This window comes from Manis pentadactyla, chromosome 6 (assembly GCF_030020395.1).
Source record: "Manis pentadactyla isolate mManPen7 chromosome 6, mManPen7.hap1, whole genome shotgun sequence".
Lineage (NCBI taxonomy): Eukaryota > Metazoa > Chordata > Mammalia > Pholidota > Manidae > Manis > Manis pentadactyla.
Window position 1 is genome coordinate 135,237,123 of NC_080024.1, and position 15,273 is coordinate 135,252,395.

Consider the following 15,273-nt stretch of genomic DNA (forward strand, 5'->3'; position numbering starts at 1 on the left):
ATTCCAAATAGTAGACTTCTTTTCTTCCTATTAGGAACTACAAACTCAGGCAGAAATGGAGAGAGGGAAAAACAATCAAAATTGGAGCAAACACATAATTAAAATAAGGATTTCTTAAGTAATAAAAGAAAAATTGGAGAATCTCAGGAAAAGGTGTTTTTATATTAGCTCTGCACAGCAGCAGGTAAGAATTTTTTCACTACAATGGGAAGGGGGAAAAAAACTGTGATAGCTGATTTTTACAAATCTATCACACATTACTACTGGATTTAATATGCATGGGTTATTTTTCTGTACTCTTTAAACTACACTTAGAAAGTTAATTAATCATTGCCAGATTTCAGTGCAAACACATCCTACTTTCCTTTCATATGCCAGAGGAAGAAACATAAGAGTTACGTATTTTTAATGATACTTTTTTAAAATTCTTAAAAAGAATATTCCACCATTCTCCATAAAAAAGGGACAGGACAATATTCTCCAGGAATAAAGAAAGGGCAATATTCTTTCTTTCAATTGAGGAAAAAGAATTGAGGTGTGCTTTTTAAGAATTAAAGGATTAAAAAAAAAAGGAGAATCTTTTCACTAAATATTGTCATTTGAAGCGTTCTCAGAACATTTTTGGAACTCCCAGTTTGGAAGTACATCCAAAGCCAAGTTATAGTACAACGAAGAACATCAGTCTGATTGTTACAGTCAGAACTGGCTTTTAATTAGGAAAAAGAAGAGAAGGCAGCAGGGGAGCTTGCTTAGTTGCTAGAGGCTTTATTTATTTGAATTTTAAAATCAGTTGTACTAAAGAAGAAACTTTCTGGGACCTAATTAATGTGGGGCTTGAGATCTATTTTAAGTTCAAAGCAGTTGTTTCTTTAGATATGTTCATCAACCTTATCACAAGATTTGGCTCCATTTTTTCATCCTAGTTTCTACATTATGGAAGTAACTATAAAGAACTTGACTCAAATTTCATGATCCTCCTTGGAGAACCAGTTGACTCTAGGCTCTGGAGCAGGGAAAATATACAATGAATTGGAACATCTTGAAGGTCTCACAAAAGCATATTAATAATAAAAAGATAGGAGCATATTCCACGGCCAGAGGAACCAACCTGAAAGAGATCTGGAAGGCAAGAACTGGGACAACCTGAACAAAAAAATAACAACCGTCTTGGATTACAGACAAAAAATAAAATTAGCATCTGTGAGTCCATGCTGATATAAACAAGTAACTGCATAAATACATACATTGGGAAGAGGTGACAACTATTCCTTGCAGAGGAATTCTATTAATAAATGTAGAAGGGGACAAATACAAATCATTAATAAATCCATAATATGTACTGCAGGCAAGATCTATCAATGGATGCTAAATTTGGGGGAAAACGTTTAAGCAGAAATAGGATATTGGCATAGTCTCAAAGTATCTCCCCCAAATATATAGTAATCAATCACAAAGGGAAAATGAGTAAGTTTGCAGTTAAGAATGCTGGCAGACATTGCCCTACTGAAGTGATCATGGTAAACGCCACCGTCAATATACAGTAACACTATGCATCCCCTGATATGACGCACTGAGAAGGGTACATCACCTTGGCAGGATCCTCATAACGTATCATGTTGATTTACCCATAAGACAGTGCCAGACCTACCCAAGTTGACGGACATCCTACAAAAGAACTGACTAGTACTCCTCTAAAGCATCAAGGACGTGAAAGACAAGGAAAGACTAGGGAGAGAGGACAAAAAAAATGCAATGTGGGATCCTGGACTGGATCCTAGAAAAGAACAAAACTGGTAAAATGTAAAGGAGATTTGTAATTTAGTTGACAGTATTGTACCAAGGTTAATTTCTTAGTTTTGATAAATGTTCTATGGCTATGTAAGACATTAACAAAAGGGGAAGCTGGATAAAGAATATATGGAAATTCCGTAAAGCTCTTCTGTGAGGAGAAAGTAGGTTATGTGTGTATACTTGACAAAAATGCCAATATACGCATCTATTAAAAAAAAGCATATGGTAAAAACAGTAAGTTTCACTTTCTCTTCCCTTGATGTCTTTTCACCTGACTTCCCAAAAGTAACTGCTACTTGCTAGTTTCTTATGCATTTTTCCAGAAAGATTAAATGCAGATTTTTCAAACATATACACACATCTAACCTATATGCTATAAAGTATGGGTTTTTTTTTCTGATTAAATGTTCTATTTCAAATAACCTATGTGGCTTGAATTCATTTTTTTTTTAAATGGCTCAGAATATTGCACTGGATGAATTTATACTTTAATCAGCCCTTATTGATGAGTATTTTGCTTCTTTACATATTTTGCTCTTAAACAAGGTTGGAAAATATATACACCTTTGTGTAATTGCATATCTAGTTAACTTTAGTGGTTTCAAAAGTCAAATCACTGCCCAAGAAACTTATTTTCCCTCCTTGAAAACAGGAGGGAAATCTTTTCAAAGTATAAAATTTATTTTCCTACATTTACTCTCATGCCACAATGCCAGCCAAGCTGGTATCTGCTATTACATTCAATAAATAGTTTTGCTTTTCTGGTGCTCCAAGCACTACTTCTTTATTAAAGGCTTCATCAAAACAAAATTCACACACCCTACAATTCACTAACTTAAAGTGTACAATTCAATGATTTTTAATATTTTCACAAAGTTGTGCAACCATCCCCACAATCTCATTTTAAAACATTTTTATTACCCCCAAAACAACCCCACCACTAATTAGCAGTCACTCCCCATCCTGCTTCTCTCCCAGCCCAATGTATCTACTATTTCTGTAAGATGCGTCTATTCAGCCCATTTGATAAAGATGAAATGTGGCCTTTTGTTACTGGCTTCTTTCACTTAGTATAATGTTTTCAAGGTTCAACCACGTTGGAGCACATATCAGTACTTCCTTTTTATTGTCAAATAATATTCCATTGCACAGATGTGTCACATTTTATTTATCGTCTTACCAGTTAATGGACAATTGGGTTGTTGCCATGTTTTGGCTATTTCACATAATGTTGCTATGAACATTCACGTTTTTTGCACGGACATATGTTTTCAATTCTTTGCAGGTATTAACATATGCTGGGTCATATGGTTATTTGATGTTTAGTATTTTGAGGAACTGCAGGTTGCTTTCCAAAGCAAATGCACCATTTCACATTCTCACCAGGAATTGTATGAGTATTCTACTTTCTCCACACCGTCACCAACACTTGTGATTCTCTGCCTTTTTTGCTATAGTCATTGCTGTGGGAGTGAACTTCACTGTGGTTTTGAGCTGCATTTTCCCAGTGGATAATGCTGTACATCTTCCCATGTGCTCACTGGTCACCTGTAAGTCTTCTCTGGAGCAATGACTACTCAGATCCTTTGCCCATTTTTTTTTTAATGTAGTAAAGGCTTTATTGCTTTCTTGTATCACAGGCCAAAAGGGCACTCAGTTGGGCCTTCTGTGAGATGATTCAGGGGTCCAGGCACTGCCATCCTCTGGGATCTGGGAATCCCATACTAGCTTTCCTGCATCTAACTAGCATATGGTAAGAAAGGAGGTGCGGGGATGGTACAGTGATGACATCCAGTCCACCTACATTCCACTGAAGAGAACTAGTCAGATGCCCCCTGATGAAAGGTGTGTTGGAAATGTTGCTTAGCTGTATAATTAGGGAGAGGAAATGGGTTTGGTGAGCATCTAGCCAGTCACCTCACCAAAGCCTAGCACATGCCTAACATGCAGGAAAGATTGCTGATAACTAGAAAAATGCCAAAACTACCCATTCCTTTGCTGTTGGTCACTCTGGTTTGGTACATCTTAGAAGCTCTAGGACATACACAGCCCACATGATTTTAAGGTCAGGGGGCCCATAGGGAAGTAAGAGCCCATATCTTTGGGGTTGAGATTTACAGTTTGATGCTAAATAATTACTCAGACATTTCCAGATAGATTAGAAATGCTTCCTATGCTGCTGTTCATCTATGGTAAGTTAATGGTGGCTCTTGTTATCTCTACCTCTCCATCTGATGATGTCACACATCTCCTCCTGTAAGTTCTTCCTTGGAGGGCACAGAGACATCTCTATCACACACGAGCCACACAGCATAGTTGTAGAATAAAAGCGCTTGCTGTCTGCCAAGTATCCTACCTAGACTCATTCATTTAATCTTCACAACAACCCTGGGTGGTAGGTTCTACTGTTAGTCCCATTTTAGAGATGAGGCAGTTGAGACTAAAAGAGGCAAAATGATCTGCCCAAGGCCAGAAATATGTAAGCTATAGAAGTTACAGAACCATGTTACAAAAAAGTCAACTACCTTTTAATTGGACTATTTTTGCCTTTTTATGATTGAGTTATAGGGGTTCTTCACATATTCTGAATGCTAGTCTCCTATCAGATATAAAATTTGCAAATATTTTCTCCCATTCTAGGTTATTTTTTCACTTTCCTGATGGTGTTCTTTGAAGCACAAAAGTTAAATTTTGGTGAAGTACAATTTATTCATTTTTCTTTTGTTGCTTGTATTTTTGGTACCAAAGAAGTCCTTGACTAACCCCAAATCAGAAAGATTTAGTCTATATTTTCTTCTTTGAGTTTTATAGCTTAAGCTCTGACCTTTAGGTCTACAATCCATTCTGAGTTAATTTTTGTGCCTGGTGTGAGAAAGAGGTAACATAATTCTTGATCACCTATTACATGTCAGACACTGTGCTGGATACTAGGAACCTAGCAGTGATGATGTGTTGTTTTCACTTTCATGCCCTTTTCAAGAAGCACACGCTCTACAATGTTTTCCCACCTTAATCTCTCCTTTTAAAAATACTACCCAGCTCAAATTTCAACAATGTTACAGTTCCTCCCCTACTTCCCAAAAGTAGTTCTCTCCCTCTTCCAACATCCTACAAGTTTAGTTATAATCCTCTTCTAAAATTTATCATATTGAGTTGTATAGCTCTGCATTTGTTTTAACTAGCCTCTTAGATTCCCTGTATGTATGGGAATGCCTTCTTCATTTTTACCACTCACACCATGTTAAAAGTAATTCCAAACAGAAGTTGTAGTAATCTGATTAATGTCACCATCACTGGAATAAACACCCCAAGTAATTCCTTCAAAAGTGATAGTATCTAAGACAGTTTTACCAGTGACAAATTTCATAGTTTCAAACTTCACCCATGATAATTGTTTCCATGTTATGTAAATGTTAAATTCTCTACCCCAGCCTTTAAACCCTGCAGAGAAGTCTGAGACAGTCTCATCAATAATTAATCCTATAAATACAAAGAGTATAATATATGTGTATTTTGGTATTTATTTGAGTGTGTGTGTGTATGTGTGTATAAAGAGAGGCATTTTAACACTAGATCAGTAATAGTACAAACATACAAAACAAATGGGTAAAGGTTTTTTTTTAATATTTACTATCTATCAATTACTTGAGTCAAATGAATTTGAGATTGGAGTTAAACACTAAGATGAAATTTTAAAAACAGAACAACCTAAAATAAATGGGGAAAAAATTTTTTAATGCCCGAATTTAAATTTTGTCATAAAGAATCAATTCAGAATACCTTAGAATGTATATCTGAAGAAATGAAATATCTAAAAGCAGATATAAAACTTATAAATAATTGCTGAAAGATTATTAAAAAGAGCTATTGGTTCAAGAGGTAAGTCAAATAATATATTTTGGGGTTAGCAATATTTTAGGGTTCCATGTAGAATGATAATGATAAGCAATCAAGACTTCATCAAGATAAATTTCAAATATATGGCTTCTACTCTTTAGGAAGTTACAATTTAAGGAAGCAAACTATTAAATCAAGCAGAGGTTGAATAATCTGTTCTATTTGTATTGAACTAAAAGAAAAAAAATGCTAGAACTATACCTTGAATGGGAATAAAGCAATTCTGACATAAAGATCATGTAAAAATTGAGAAAACTTAATGATTTAGCTAAAAAAGTACCCATATCCACTACATGTTAGAAACTAACTTTTTGACTAAGAAAATGATCAAACAATCCAGATCACAAGTCATCCAGATAAGGTTTAGGTCTGACTCTTTTCCAGTTTTGGACATCTGCCAGAGCATGAAGATGTTCTGAGTTGATACCTGATCCTCATCAATTAATTGGTTAATATCGGGTCTATTTTTCTCAACCTAAGACACAATAGACTCATGCCTTCAAAATGCATCCATTCCTACTAGGAGAGAGAAAAATAACACAAATGAAATCATTATAAAATACAAGAGAGTGGTATTTGTCTTCTCTGTGTGTGTGTGTATAACAGATCATATATATCAGTGGTTTTCAAGTATTTTGATCTCAAGACCCCCTTTATATTCTTAAAAATCACTGATGCTCCCAAAAAGCCATTTTTATGTGGATTATATGTATCAGTATTTACCATTTTAGAAATTAAACCTAAGAAAAATGTAAAACACAAGAATATATAAGTATACATTCTGTTAACTGTTACATCAAAGAAACAATCACTCATCAGGTAGCCTTTAGAGGACTCCACTGTAAAGTCATGAGACAATGAAAGGAAAAATGATAGTTTGAGAACCATTTTCAGAATATGTATGTGTATAAAATTCTATGCATTTATATAAACATAAAATAGGTCCGTAGCATTATACTTGCTTAGTAATTCAATGATAAACTCTTGGCTACTATTTATACTTCTGCTGATTTTTCAGATTCTGTCTCCTTATTCTTTTTGGCTTGTACCTTTGCATTTACTATTTGCAATCAGATGATAGAGTTGGTCCTACAGAAAAGTTTAAAAGTTCTCTGGTGATCAAAGGACAATATAATTTGGTTCCTTATGGTTCCACCTAGAATAAAAATTGTCACCTCAAAATAGTTGAAAACGATTGGTAGAAATTAAGGAAACAAAGCTTATATGACACTGTAACAATATTTATCATTAAAAAACCATAATTACAGCTTTAAAAGCAACTATAACTTGTTTATGATTTTTGTTTCACTTTTTTATATTCAGGTTCTGTTGCATATGCCCAAATTGTTTGAGAGGTTTATTTCTATTTTTTAAAATTGTTAAAAGATTCTCCTTTAACAATTCTCTCCTGTCCCTTTAGCTATTGAATTAAATTTTAGGAAACCCTAATATAGAGGTACAACCATGTTATCAACTGAACTTCATATGCTTTCCTAGACATCTTTACTGCCCCTATAAAGGCTGCAGAACCAGCTATCATTCTCTACAGTGGGCATTTCCTCTCCCCATAGCAGACTTGAGTGCAACTTTTGTTTTATTTCCTCTTCAGTAGCCAGGGCAAATTCTTCATTACCTAGAACTGGGTTAAAAGCCTCAGATTTCCTGAGATGTTCAGACAAACAAGGTTGTACTAAAGTACTAATACTGTTTTTGTATCTTGATATTTTCTCTCTCTATCCTTACTCAATTGACTTGTGAATTCTATAGTATGAATAAACATTTTCTTAATAAACCCAGAAACCTCTAGGTAGACTAAAAGTACCATACACACACACACACACACACACACACACACACACACACACACACACACACACATACAGTGAAAAGAAAAATATAGCCTTATTTTTAAGCACTTATTCAAACTCTTTGCTAATGTAGTTCATTCAATGCTAGAGTAGAAAGTACATGTCAGGGAATCCACTACTGCATTAAGACCCTTTCAGTTTCATTTTCCATCTTTTACAAGCAAGTGGTCTAAAGCCTTAGTCTAGGACACAGAATGTTATGTGGCTGTGGACTAAGACACTTCATTAAAATTTCTGGAGCAGAAAAAGGGATGAACATGTTTGATTTCTCCAGTAAATGACCAATTTAAAAGAGAATGAAAATGAGATGATGGTTTCAAATGTGCAAATAACTTATGTCTTGAGCGATGGGAATGACAAAACTCTGAGTTACCATGAGAGAACATACTGCAGCATTTACTTTTAAGGTCTCTACTGTTTTCTTCAATCACCTTTCTGATCAGTAGCAGGAGTGATTTGCAGTCATCATCACTACTGCTAAATCAATGGTATATCAACCCTTTTCAATTAACTGAGGAAAGGAGCAAAATTCAAGTTCATAGACCCATTTGGAAAATGTTGTCATTTGTGGAGTCTCACACACACAAATGTTAAAATAAGGACTGTCAATGGCAGATTCCAAATGGAATTCTCCCAGTATTTCTAGGAAACATAACCTTTAAGAAATCCATTTTTACTTACAGAAAATTTCATGCAAAAGAAAATAGTGACTAACAACTGTAAAATTCAATAGTAGAATTCATATGTCTGTTATGAGTTCAACCTGTTTTCTCACTGCATAATCACCTTCATGATTGGCAAATACTATTAAATGTGATACTTTTTCTCAAAAGAAATACCAATTTTCTGGTCTCTGAATACAAGAGAATGCTGCTAGGGCAAACAAGACTATATACATGCAACACATTTTTTTTTGAATAAATGACACAGGAACACTACAGAAACACATGGTACTTGTATAAAAATAACAAAACATTTACAGATGAACCAAATTAAGTTCTTAATAAACTTAATTGACACTGCTACTCTGGTCTTAACTGAGAATTCCAAGACACAATTAGGAAGAAAAATTTTTCTTATAACAAGTCATGGGAAAGATAGAAAATAGTTATTAGGCTTCTTTTTTAAAAGTTGAGATTATTCAACTAGCAGAAAGATCTTAGAAGATAATTTTTTCTTGGGTTAGACAGATTTTTGGAATTATGAATTTAATACCTTGATGGGATGACAAATCAAAACGTCACACATACACGCAAACAAACAAAAGAGGAGAAAAACAGCAGGAGTCAGGTTGTGGCTGCACACAGCTGTCTTTGTTTATCAGTGACGGCTGTCTGGACGGGTGCTGCTCCCACCGTCTGCTATCAGCACAACCACTTAGAAGTGAAACAAACCACAGGAAACCAGCAAAACAACTCTCTGGCTGTCTGCTATGCATCACCACTTCAAACTCGGAATTTAAAAATTCTCTCATAAAGTTTCTAAATATCAACCTACTAAGTTGTTGTCTGGAGATTTAGGGAGGCTCTTGTTAGAACTTGCTGAACTACTTCTGTGGCTTACGACAAGCTAAGTTTCAGCATCCTCATCTCAGTTATGATCCAAAATATAAGAAGGATCACAGACAGTGGCTCTGCCCTAAAGGAACTCATAATGCACCCTCCTTCCTATGATTGCTTAATGCTCACTGTTGTGCTGCTTCTGTTTTATTCATCCTCCTCTCAGGTCAGGTGGTAATAACCTCTTCATCTTTAGAATGGATGGAACACAAGCAACACATTATGCTGTTCTCTGCTGACCCTGGCTGCCGAGACTGGACAAGCCTACTACTGACCTGAGCAGAGCAGATCACCTTCTTTCCCAGAAGCTGAGAATTAGACCTCCAAAACCTGGTCAGTTAGCTAAAGCCACAACACTCCCAGGATGTTATGGGTTGGGAGGAAGGTGAAGGGCTGGATTTACTATTGTCAAGTCCAAGTCAGCAAGCAGGGAAATGTGGCCAATAGAGAGCAGCAACACAATCTAAAACTGAAGCAAAAGAAAAAAGGGGAGCCCAGAAACCAAATGGCCTCAGAGACAGGATATTCTTGAATCCAATGGCTTTTCAGTTTCAGGGTCTCTTTCTCTGTGATATCCAGGTGTACTTCCTCCCTTGAGTTCGTGACAAACTTTTGCATACTTTCTACAAAATCCTTCCTTTTGCTTGTGTGTAATTGGTTGGGAGTAGGTTTCCTGACGAAGGTAATGAGAATCCTAGTAAACAATCATTGGTTTATGCTTCACTTTCTTCAACCACTTGTTAACAGTCATTTAAATTTTTTTCCTCAGATTTGAGACATCATTCCTTTATCTGTGTATTAAAGGTTTTTCAGGTACCCGGACACTTATAAATTTAACAATAAAAGAAAAATTTTTTGTTGACAAAGTAAGGTAACTACTTACATAATCTGGTAGAGGAACATCATTAGAACTCAGCGAACCTCTCAAGGACTGTGTGGCTTGTTCCAGAACTTTGTTGTGTTTTTTAGACAGTAAGGAAAACAAACTGAAAAACAAACAAACAAAAACCCCAATTATAAGAATTAAGTGTCTCCTTTTTTAGGTCTCAAGTGGAATTATACAATACCATAGAATGTCAATTACTTTAAAATGAACTTGCAAGGAACAGCAGGCTTAACAATATTACTGGTTTAACAAAAATAAAGGAGAATGTTCGAAGTATAACAGTTCTAAAAAATAAAAACGTTTGACAGTTTATACTTCAAACACAGGAGAAATTCTCAGAAGGTTACTATTGTGGAAAGAAAAGTGGACAGAGATGTAGAAAACCTGGGATACAGACTAACTCATAGTGTAATGTACTTCAAGTCACTTGGGCTTATTGTATTTCTACTTATCTTTCAAAAAGTGTGTTGGATTAGATTACTTCTCTGAAAAGAGTCTATGATTCTATATTATATGTTTATATTGTTATTTCTTAAAAAGAATGACTTTAGATATATGTATTATAAGATTTCTACTTCTGGCCATGATGGATTAACTGGTACAGAATAACTCTCCTGCTATAAACAACTAAAAACCTGGATGAATTGTATGGAACAACTGTTTTCAGTTGTTATGCACCGTCTGAAGTGCAGGATTACTATCCCTAGAAGGAGAGATCACATGGGCCCTATAATGGTGAGTTTCTGCCTAGAGGAATATTTCACACTGGTTCAGAAAGGTAGAACCTAAACAGTACACAGCAGTATTGTGTTGAGCTGAGAAGACAGAGATATGAAATTGGGGTTGCTATGGCAGCTGGAATTTGCAGGAAGATTTTCAGACTGCAAAGAAAAGCAAGACAGAGGCCCAGAAATTTGCCCAAATATCAAGAGTAGCTAAATACTAAAGTGTACTGTATACAGAAAGACCCCAAAAGGTGTGGTAGTGAACAACTACTTGGGAACTGCAAACTGAACAGAGATTTTGGAGGTCGCAAAATGCTGAAGGTCACTAGAGTTCCAATAGCCACAAAGGAGAAAATTCACTGAGCATGGGCATTCAGCTGAATTCTCACAAAGGCCATGCTTCAGGAACAGGGCTATTTTAACCCAGAGTAAAAATTATTCTAAGAGGTACTTAACAGACCTAAATGAGCAATTTTCAAAGAATAAAATAATTTACATTAAATGTAAATGGCCTAAACACTACAGTTAAATGGCAGAGATCGTCAGACTAGATAAACAAGACCCAGATACTGTTTATAAGATATACCCTTGTAAATTTAAAGACATAGGTAACAGTAAAATAACACAAAAAAGATATATAAAAAATAATCATAAAAGAGCTGGAATTAATATTTGACAGAGTAGGTTTAAGGACATATTATTAAGAAGAGATATTTTATAATGATGAAAGACTCAGTTCACCAAGAAGACATAACAATCCTAACTGTGTATGTGCCTAATAATAGAACTCCAAAGATACATAATTATATCATCTCAATATTAATTCCATTATATCTAATGAATAAAGAACTCCTCTTTGGGTTAGATGGTATTTAAAAATAAAGGCAATTCTAATACTATCTACATTTCCATAAAAATTTTAGGCATAGCCTGTAGCATTTTTGTTATTGAACTATCATTGATATATATTCTTATGTTGGTTTCAAATATACAACACAGTGACTCAACAGTTACCCATATTATTAAATCCTCATCCCTTTTAGTGCAGTTACTATCTATCAATGTAAAAAGATGTCACAGAATCACTGACTATATTCTCCATGCTGTACTATCATCCTCAAGACCAACTTATATTGTGATTGCAAATTATTGTACCCCTCTATCCTCTTCACCCTCCCTCGCTACCCACCCTAACCCCTCCCTCTTGGTAATCACTAGTCACTTCTCAGTGTCTATGAGTCAACCTATAGCATCTTTTTGATGCCAAAAACATTACCATTTCTTAGTGATACTCTTCTAAATAGAATATTGATTTAAATATCAATTTAGAATGATCCCTAACTATTTCAGATGGTTTAAATGGGATATTCACTGAAGACATGGCTACTAAATATTCTTTCTAGATTAAGTTTTAACTAACATTATCAAGGAAAAAATTCCTTAAACAATTAGTGGTAATGCTAGATGTTGTGCAAAGCAAATATAACAGGGGTAATGAATATTCTTTAAATCTACACTCAAATACAGTAGGAAGAAAGACTAAGTGAAAGAATTACTGAAGGAATATGAGTTAGGTCATATAATACTGATTAAAGGTATTGTCTAAAGGAGACACTTCTTTTCAATGGAAGAGTACAGAAAAGTTTTATGAAAGGGTTAGATCCTGTATTGAATCTTGAAGAGGAAAAAAGACTTATTTGTGCAAAAAGAGAGAGAAGATATTTTCAAACAGAAGCCAAAGCACAGAGGCAAGACAGGAGACAGTGAGCAGAGTGGAGTGGTAGTGCTGTGTAAAGAAGTAGGAAGAAAGATTCACTTTATAAAGCCATGTGCTTTTTTTCAGTCTTTTTCTAGATCTTCTCCATTTGAGATTTAGTACCACTTTTTGTTTTGTTTTTCCTTTTTAAGGTCAAAAGTAAACATCGTACTTTCTACTCACACCCATTCTCATGATCCACTGGTAACTAATACATATAAGCAGTTTAAAGCATATGATTCCAGAAATGCCATATGCAGCTAGGTATGTATAGAAATGAATACTGTACATATATATCCATCTTTTTTATTCCACAACACACGTACCATTCTGTATCTTACACTTTTTTCACTTAACAACATATTCCCTGATTCATTAAACATTTATTGAGTGTCAATAACTCGATATCTAAGCATATGATATACTGTAATTTATTTTGGTTGATTAAATCAATCATTGCAATGTTTCCTTTTTAAAATTTTAAACAGCTCTGCAATGAAAACCTTTGTACATAATTTTTAGCATACCTAAGGTAAGATTATTCCATAGGATAAATTTCTTGAAGTAAAACTGCTCAGTAAAAGAACAAGTGAACATAATAGTGAACTGAATTAACCATATGTATTTTTATATGCACAAATTATTTTGCAGGAGATGAAAATTTTAAAAGGTAAAAATATGTTAGGATAGTGTAAAAAGCACATTCACATGGAAATGCTAGTTAAGATTCTTTTAACTGTTTGCTGTACATTTTCTGGACTAAATGGAATTTCGGAAGTTTTCTGAGACGAGAAGAACTTCGGCAGTCAGTTTTGGTTTAGGACATGGCAAGACTCAAAGGCACAAACTGGATGCCCAAACAAAAAGGGAAAACAGTAAATATACCTGGAAGAAATGAGCTTCTTGGTGTTAGTAAGAGGAAAGGGGCAACTGGAGCAAAACAGTGCACTTTGAATTTATGAAACACCAGCACCAGCAGCTGCTTCGTGGGCTGAGCCAGCTGGGATCCTCTCCCTGCCTCAGTGTCTTCAGAGTGCACTCTCAGAGAAGGACAACAGAGATAATCCATAGCAACTTTCATCATCGATGGAGGAAAATTAGTAAATGAGTCCAAAGAATCAAAGCAAAATCTGAAATTGTTTCCTTCGGAGCAGAAAGGCTGGTTTATTTATTTCAAAAGAGAATACTAGCAATCTGCTTTCCTTATTAGTAGAAGACAAAACAAGGAAGCTTCTATTCAAACAGTAAGCTCTTTAAGTTGGGCAGAATGGAAAATTTGACTATTAAGGGAATAAAATGTTGAAATGGTCCACCTCAAGAAGCTGTGGCTACTGGGCCCAGCACTTTTAAGGAAGCTGGTGTAAGAACAGATGATTTGAGGTCACTTACAATTTTCGATCATGAATGAAGAAAAACAGACAATTCACACTTACTTCAAGTTGTTATTTTTCTACAACTTCACAGGCTTTTCCTCAAGTCATATAGCTAGAGCTTTCAAAGTAATTCTTTAACATTCTAATTTTGGCTTTCATTTAGCATTTTCAGGGCAAAATGACCTAAATTTATAGGAGACATGACTTGCGAATTGCGGAGCTAAGTAATTTCTGCTGAAGCTTTGCACTCAAAGTACTAGCCCTCATTTAATGCTATTCAGAGTAAGTGATAAAGACATACGATGTTGGCAAGTAAAGGGCAATTCTAATTTTAAAAGGTAAGTTGAAACTGCCTTTCAAGTGTGCAAGTATTCACTTAGGATATAGCTACCAGAACATTTTTTAAAATTAAAGATTAGAATTTCCTTTCTGTACAAGAACGTTCATTACAAATTGGTCTAACAATGAAAAACTGAAAACCACCAAAACACAGATCAAGAATAGGTAAATAAATTGTGGGCTAGTCATACAATGAAATAGTATGTAGCAGTTTAAAGTTATCCAAAGCTACATGCAGAAATATGGATAAATCTCAAAATAATGCTGTTCTACAAGCAAGGAATCTTGTAGAACAACAAACAAGGTAATAGTATTTATACAGTTTTAAAAATGCAAAATAATATTACATATCTTCTACAGACAGAACATTCAAAATGATAAATAATACACTTAGGATTGCCATTATCCCCTGAGAAGGAAGGGAAAAGAAATGGGATTAGGGAGGAAAAAATAAGGGATTCAGTGCTCTCTCTATATATAAATAACTTTTTTTGGCTATATACATACATAAGAGATTGCTGTATTACTACTCTTCTTGGTGTATGCCTGAAATATGACACATATGTAAAACAATGGAATAAAAAGAGTACACCATTCTGAAGGAAACAAAGTCCCTGCCAACAGTCAGCACTTCACAAAGGAAGCCAACATGTGATAAACTGTGTGGTCAGTCCAATCTGGTATATGCTCAGAAGATGCTGGAAAGGGCTGCAGTTCAGGGTACAGTTGGCAGCAGATGAGATCAGACTGAAGACAGTTTGAAGACAAGTGTGAAGGGCCACTTACAGCACATCAAAAGCCCTGGTCTTTGTTCTAAGGAGAAGCTAAGAGAAGACCAGTTTTACAAAACAATGGAAGAGACACGGTTCCTTGCCCCCAAGGAGCTCAAGTCTAATGGGATAAGGGGGAAAAAAAAGCTCTAATATTGAAATCAGAGAATGCCACGGGTCTGAAGAATGGGGCGTGGGAACACAGAGGAATATTAGGTTCACTTCATAGAGGAATCAATTTTGAAGTGGCTTTGAGAGCTAGGGAGTTTGCTAGTTGGGAAATGTAAAGATGGTGGGGGGGGGAAGTAA

The 15,273-nt window shown here is 35.2% G+C and overlaps 1 protein-coding gene across 4 annotated transcripts in view; it reads right to left on the bottom strand.

The window, feature by feature from the left end:
* Positions 1–15,273, bottom strand: part of DYM (dymeclin) — a 439,846-nt gene that overhangs the window by 105,820 nt on the left and 318,753 nt on the right. For all 4 annotated transcript variants that reach the window (XM_057504164.1, XM_057504163.1, XM_036918624.2 and 1 more), the window contains one exon: positions 9,999–10,101. In XM_057504164.1, the coding sequence (XP_057360147.1) occupies positions 9,999–10,101 (103 nt within the window). The remainder of the gene's footprint in view (positions 1–9,998; positions 10,102–15,273) is intronic.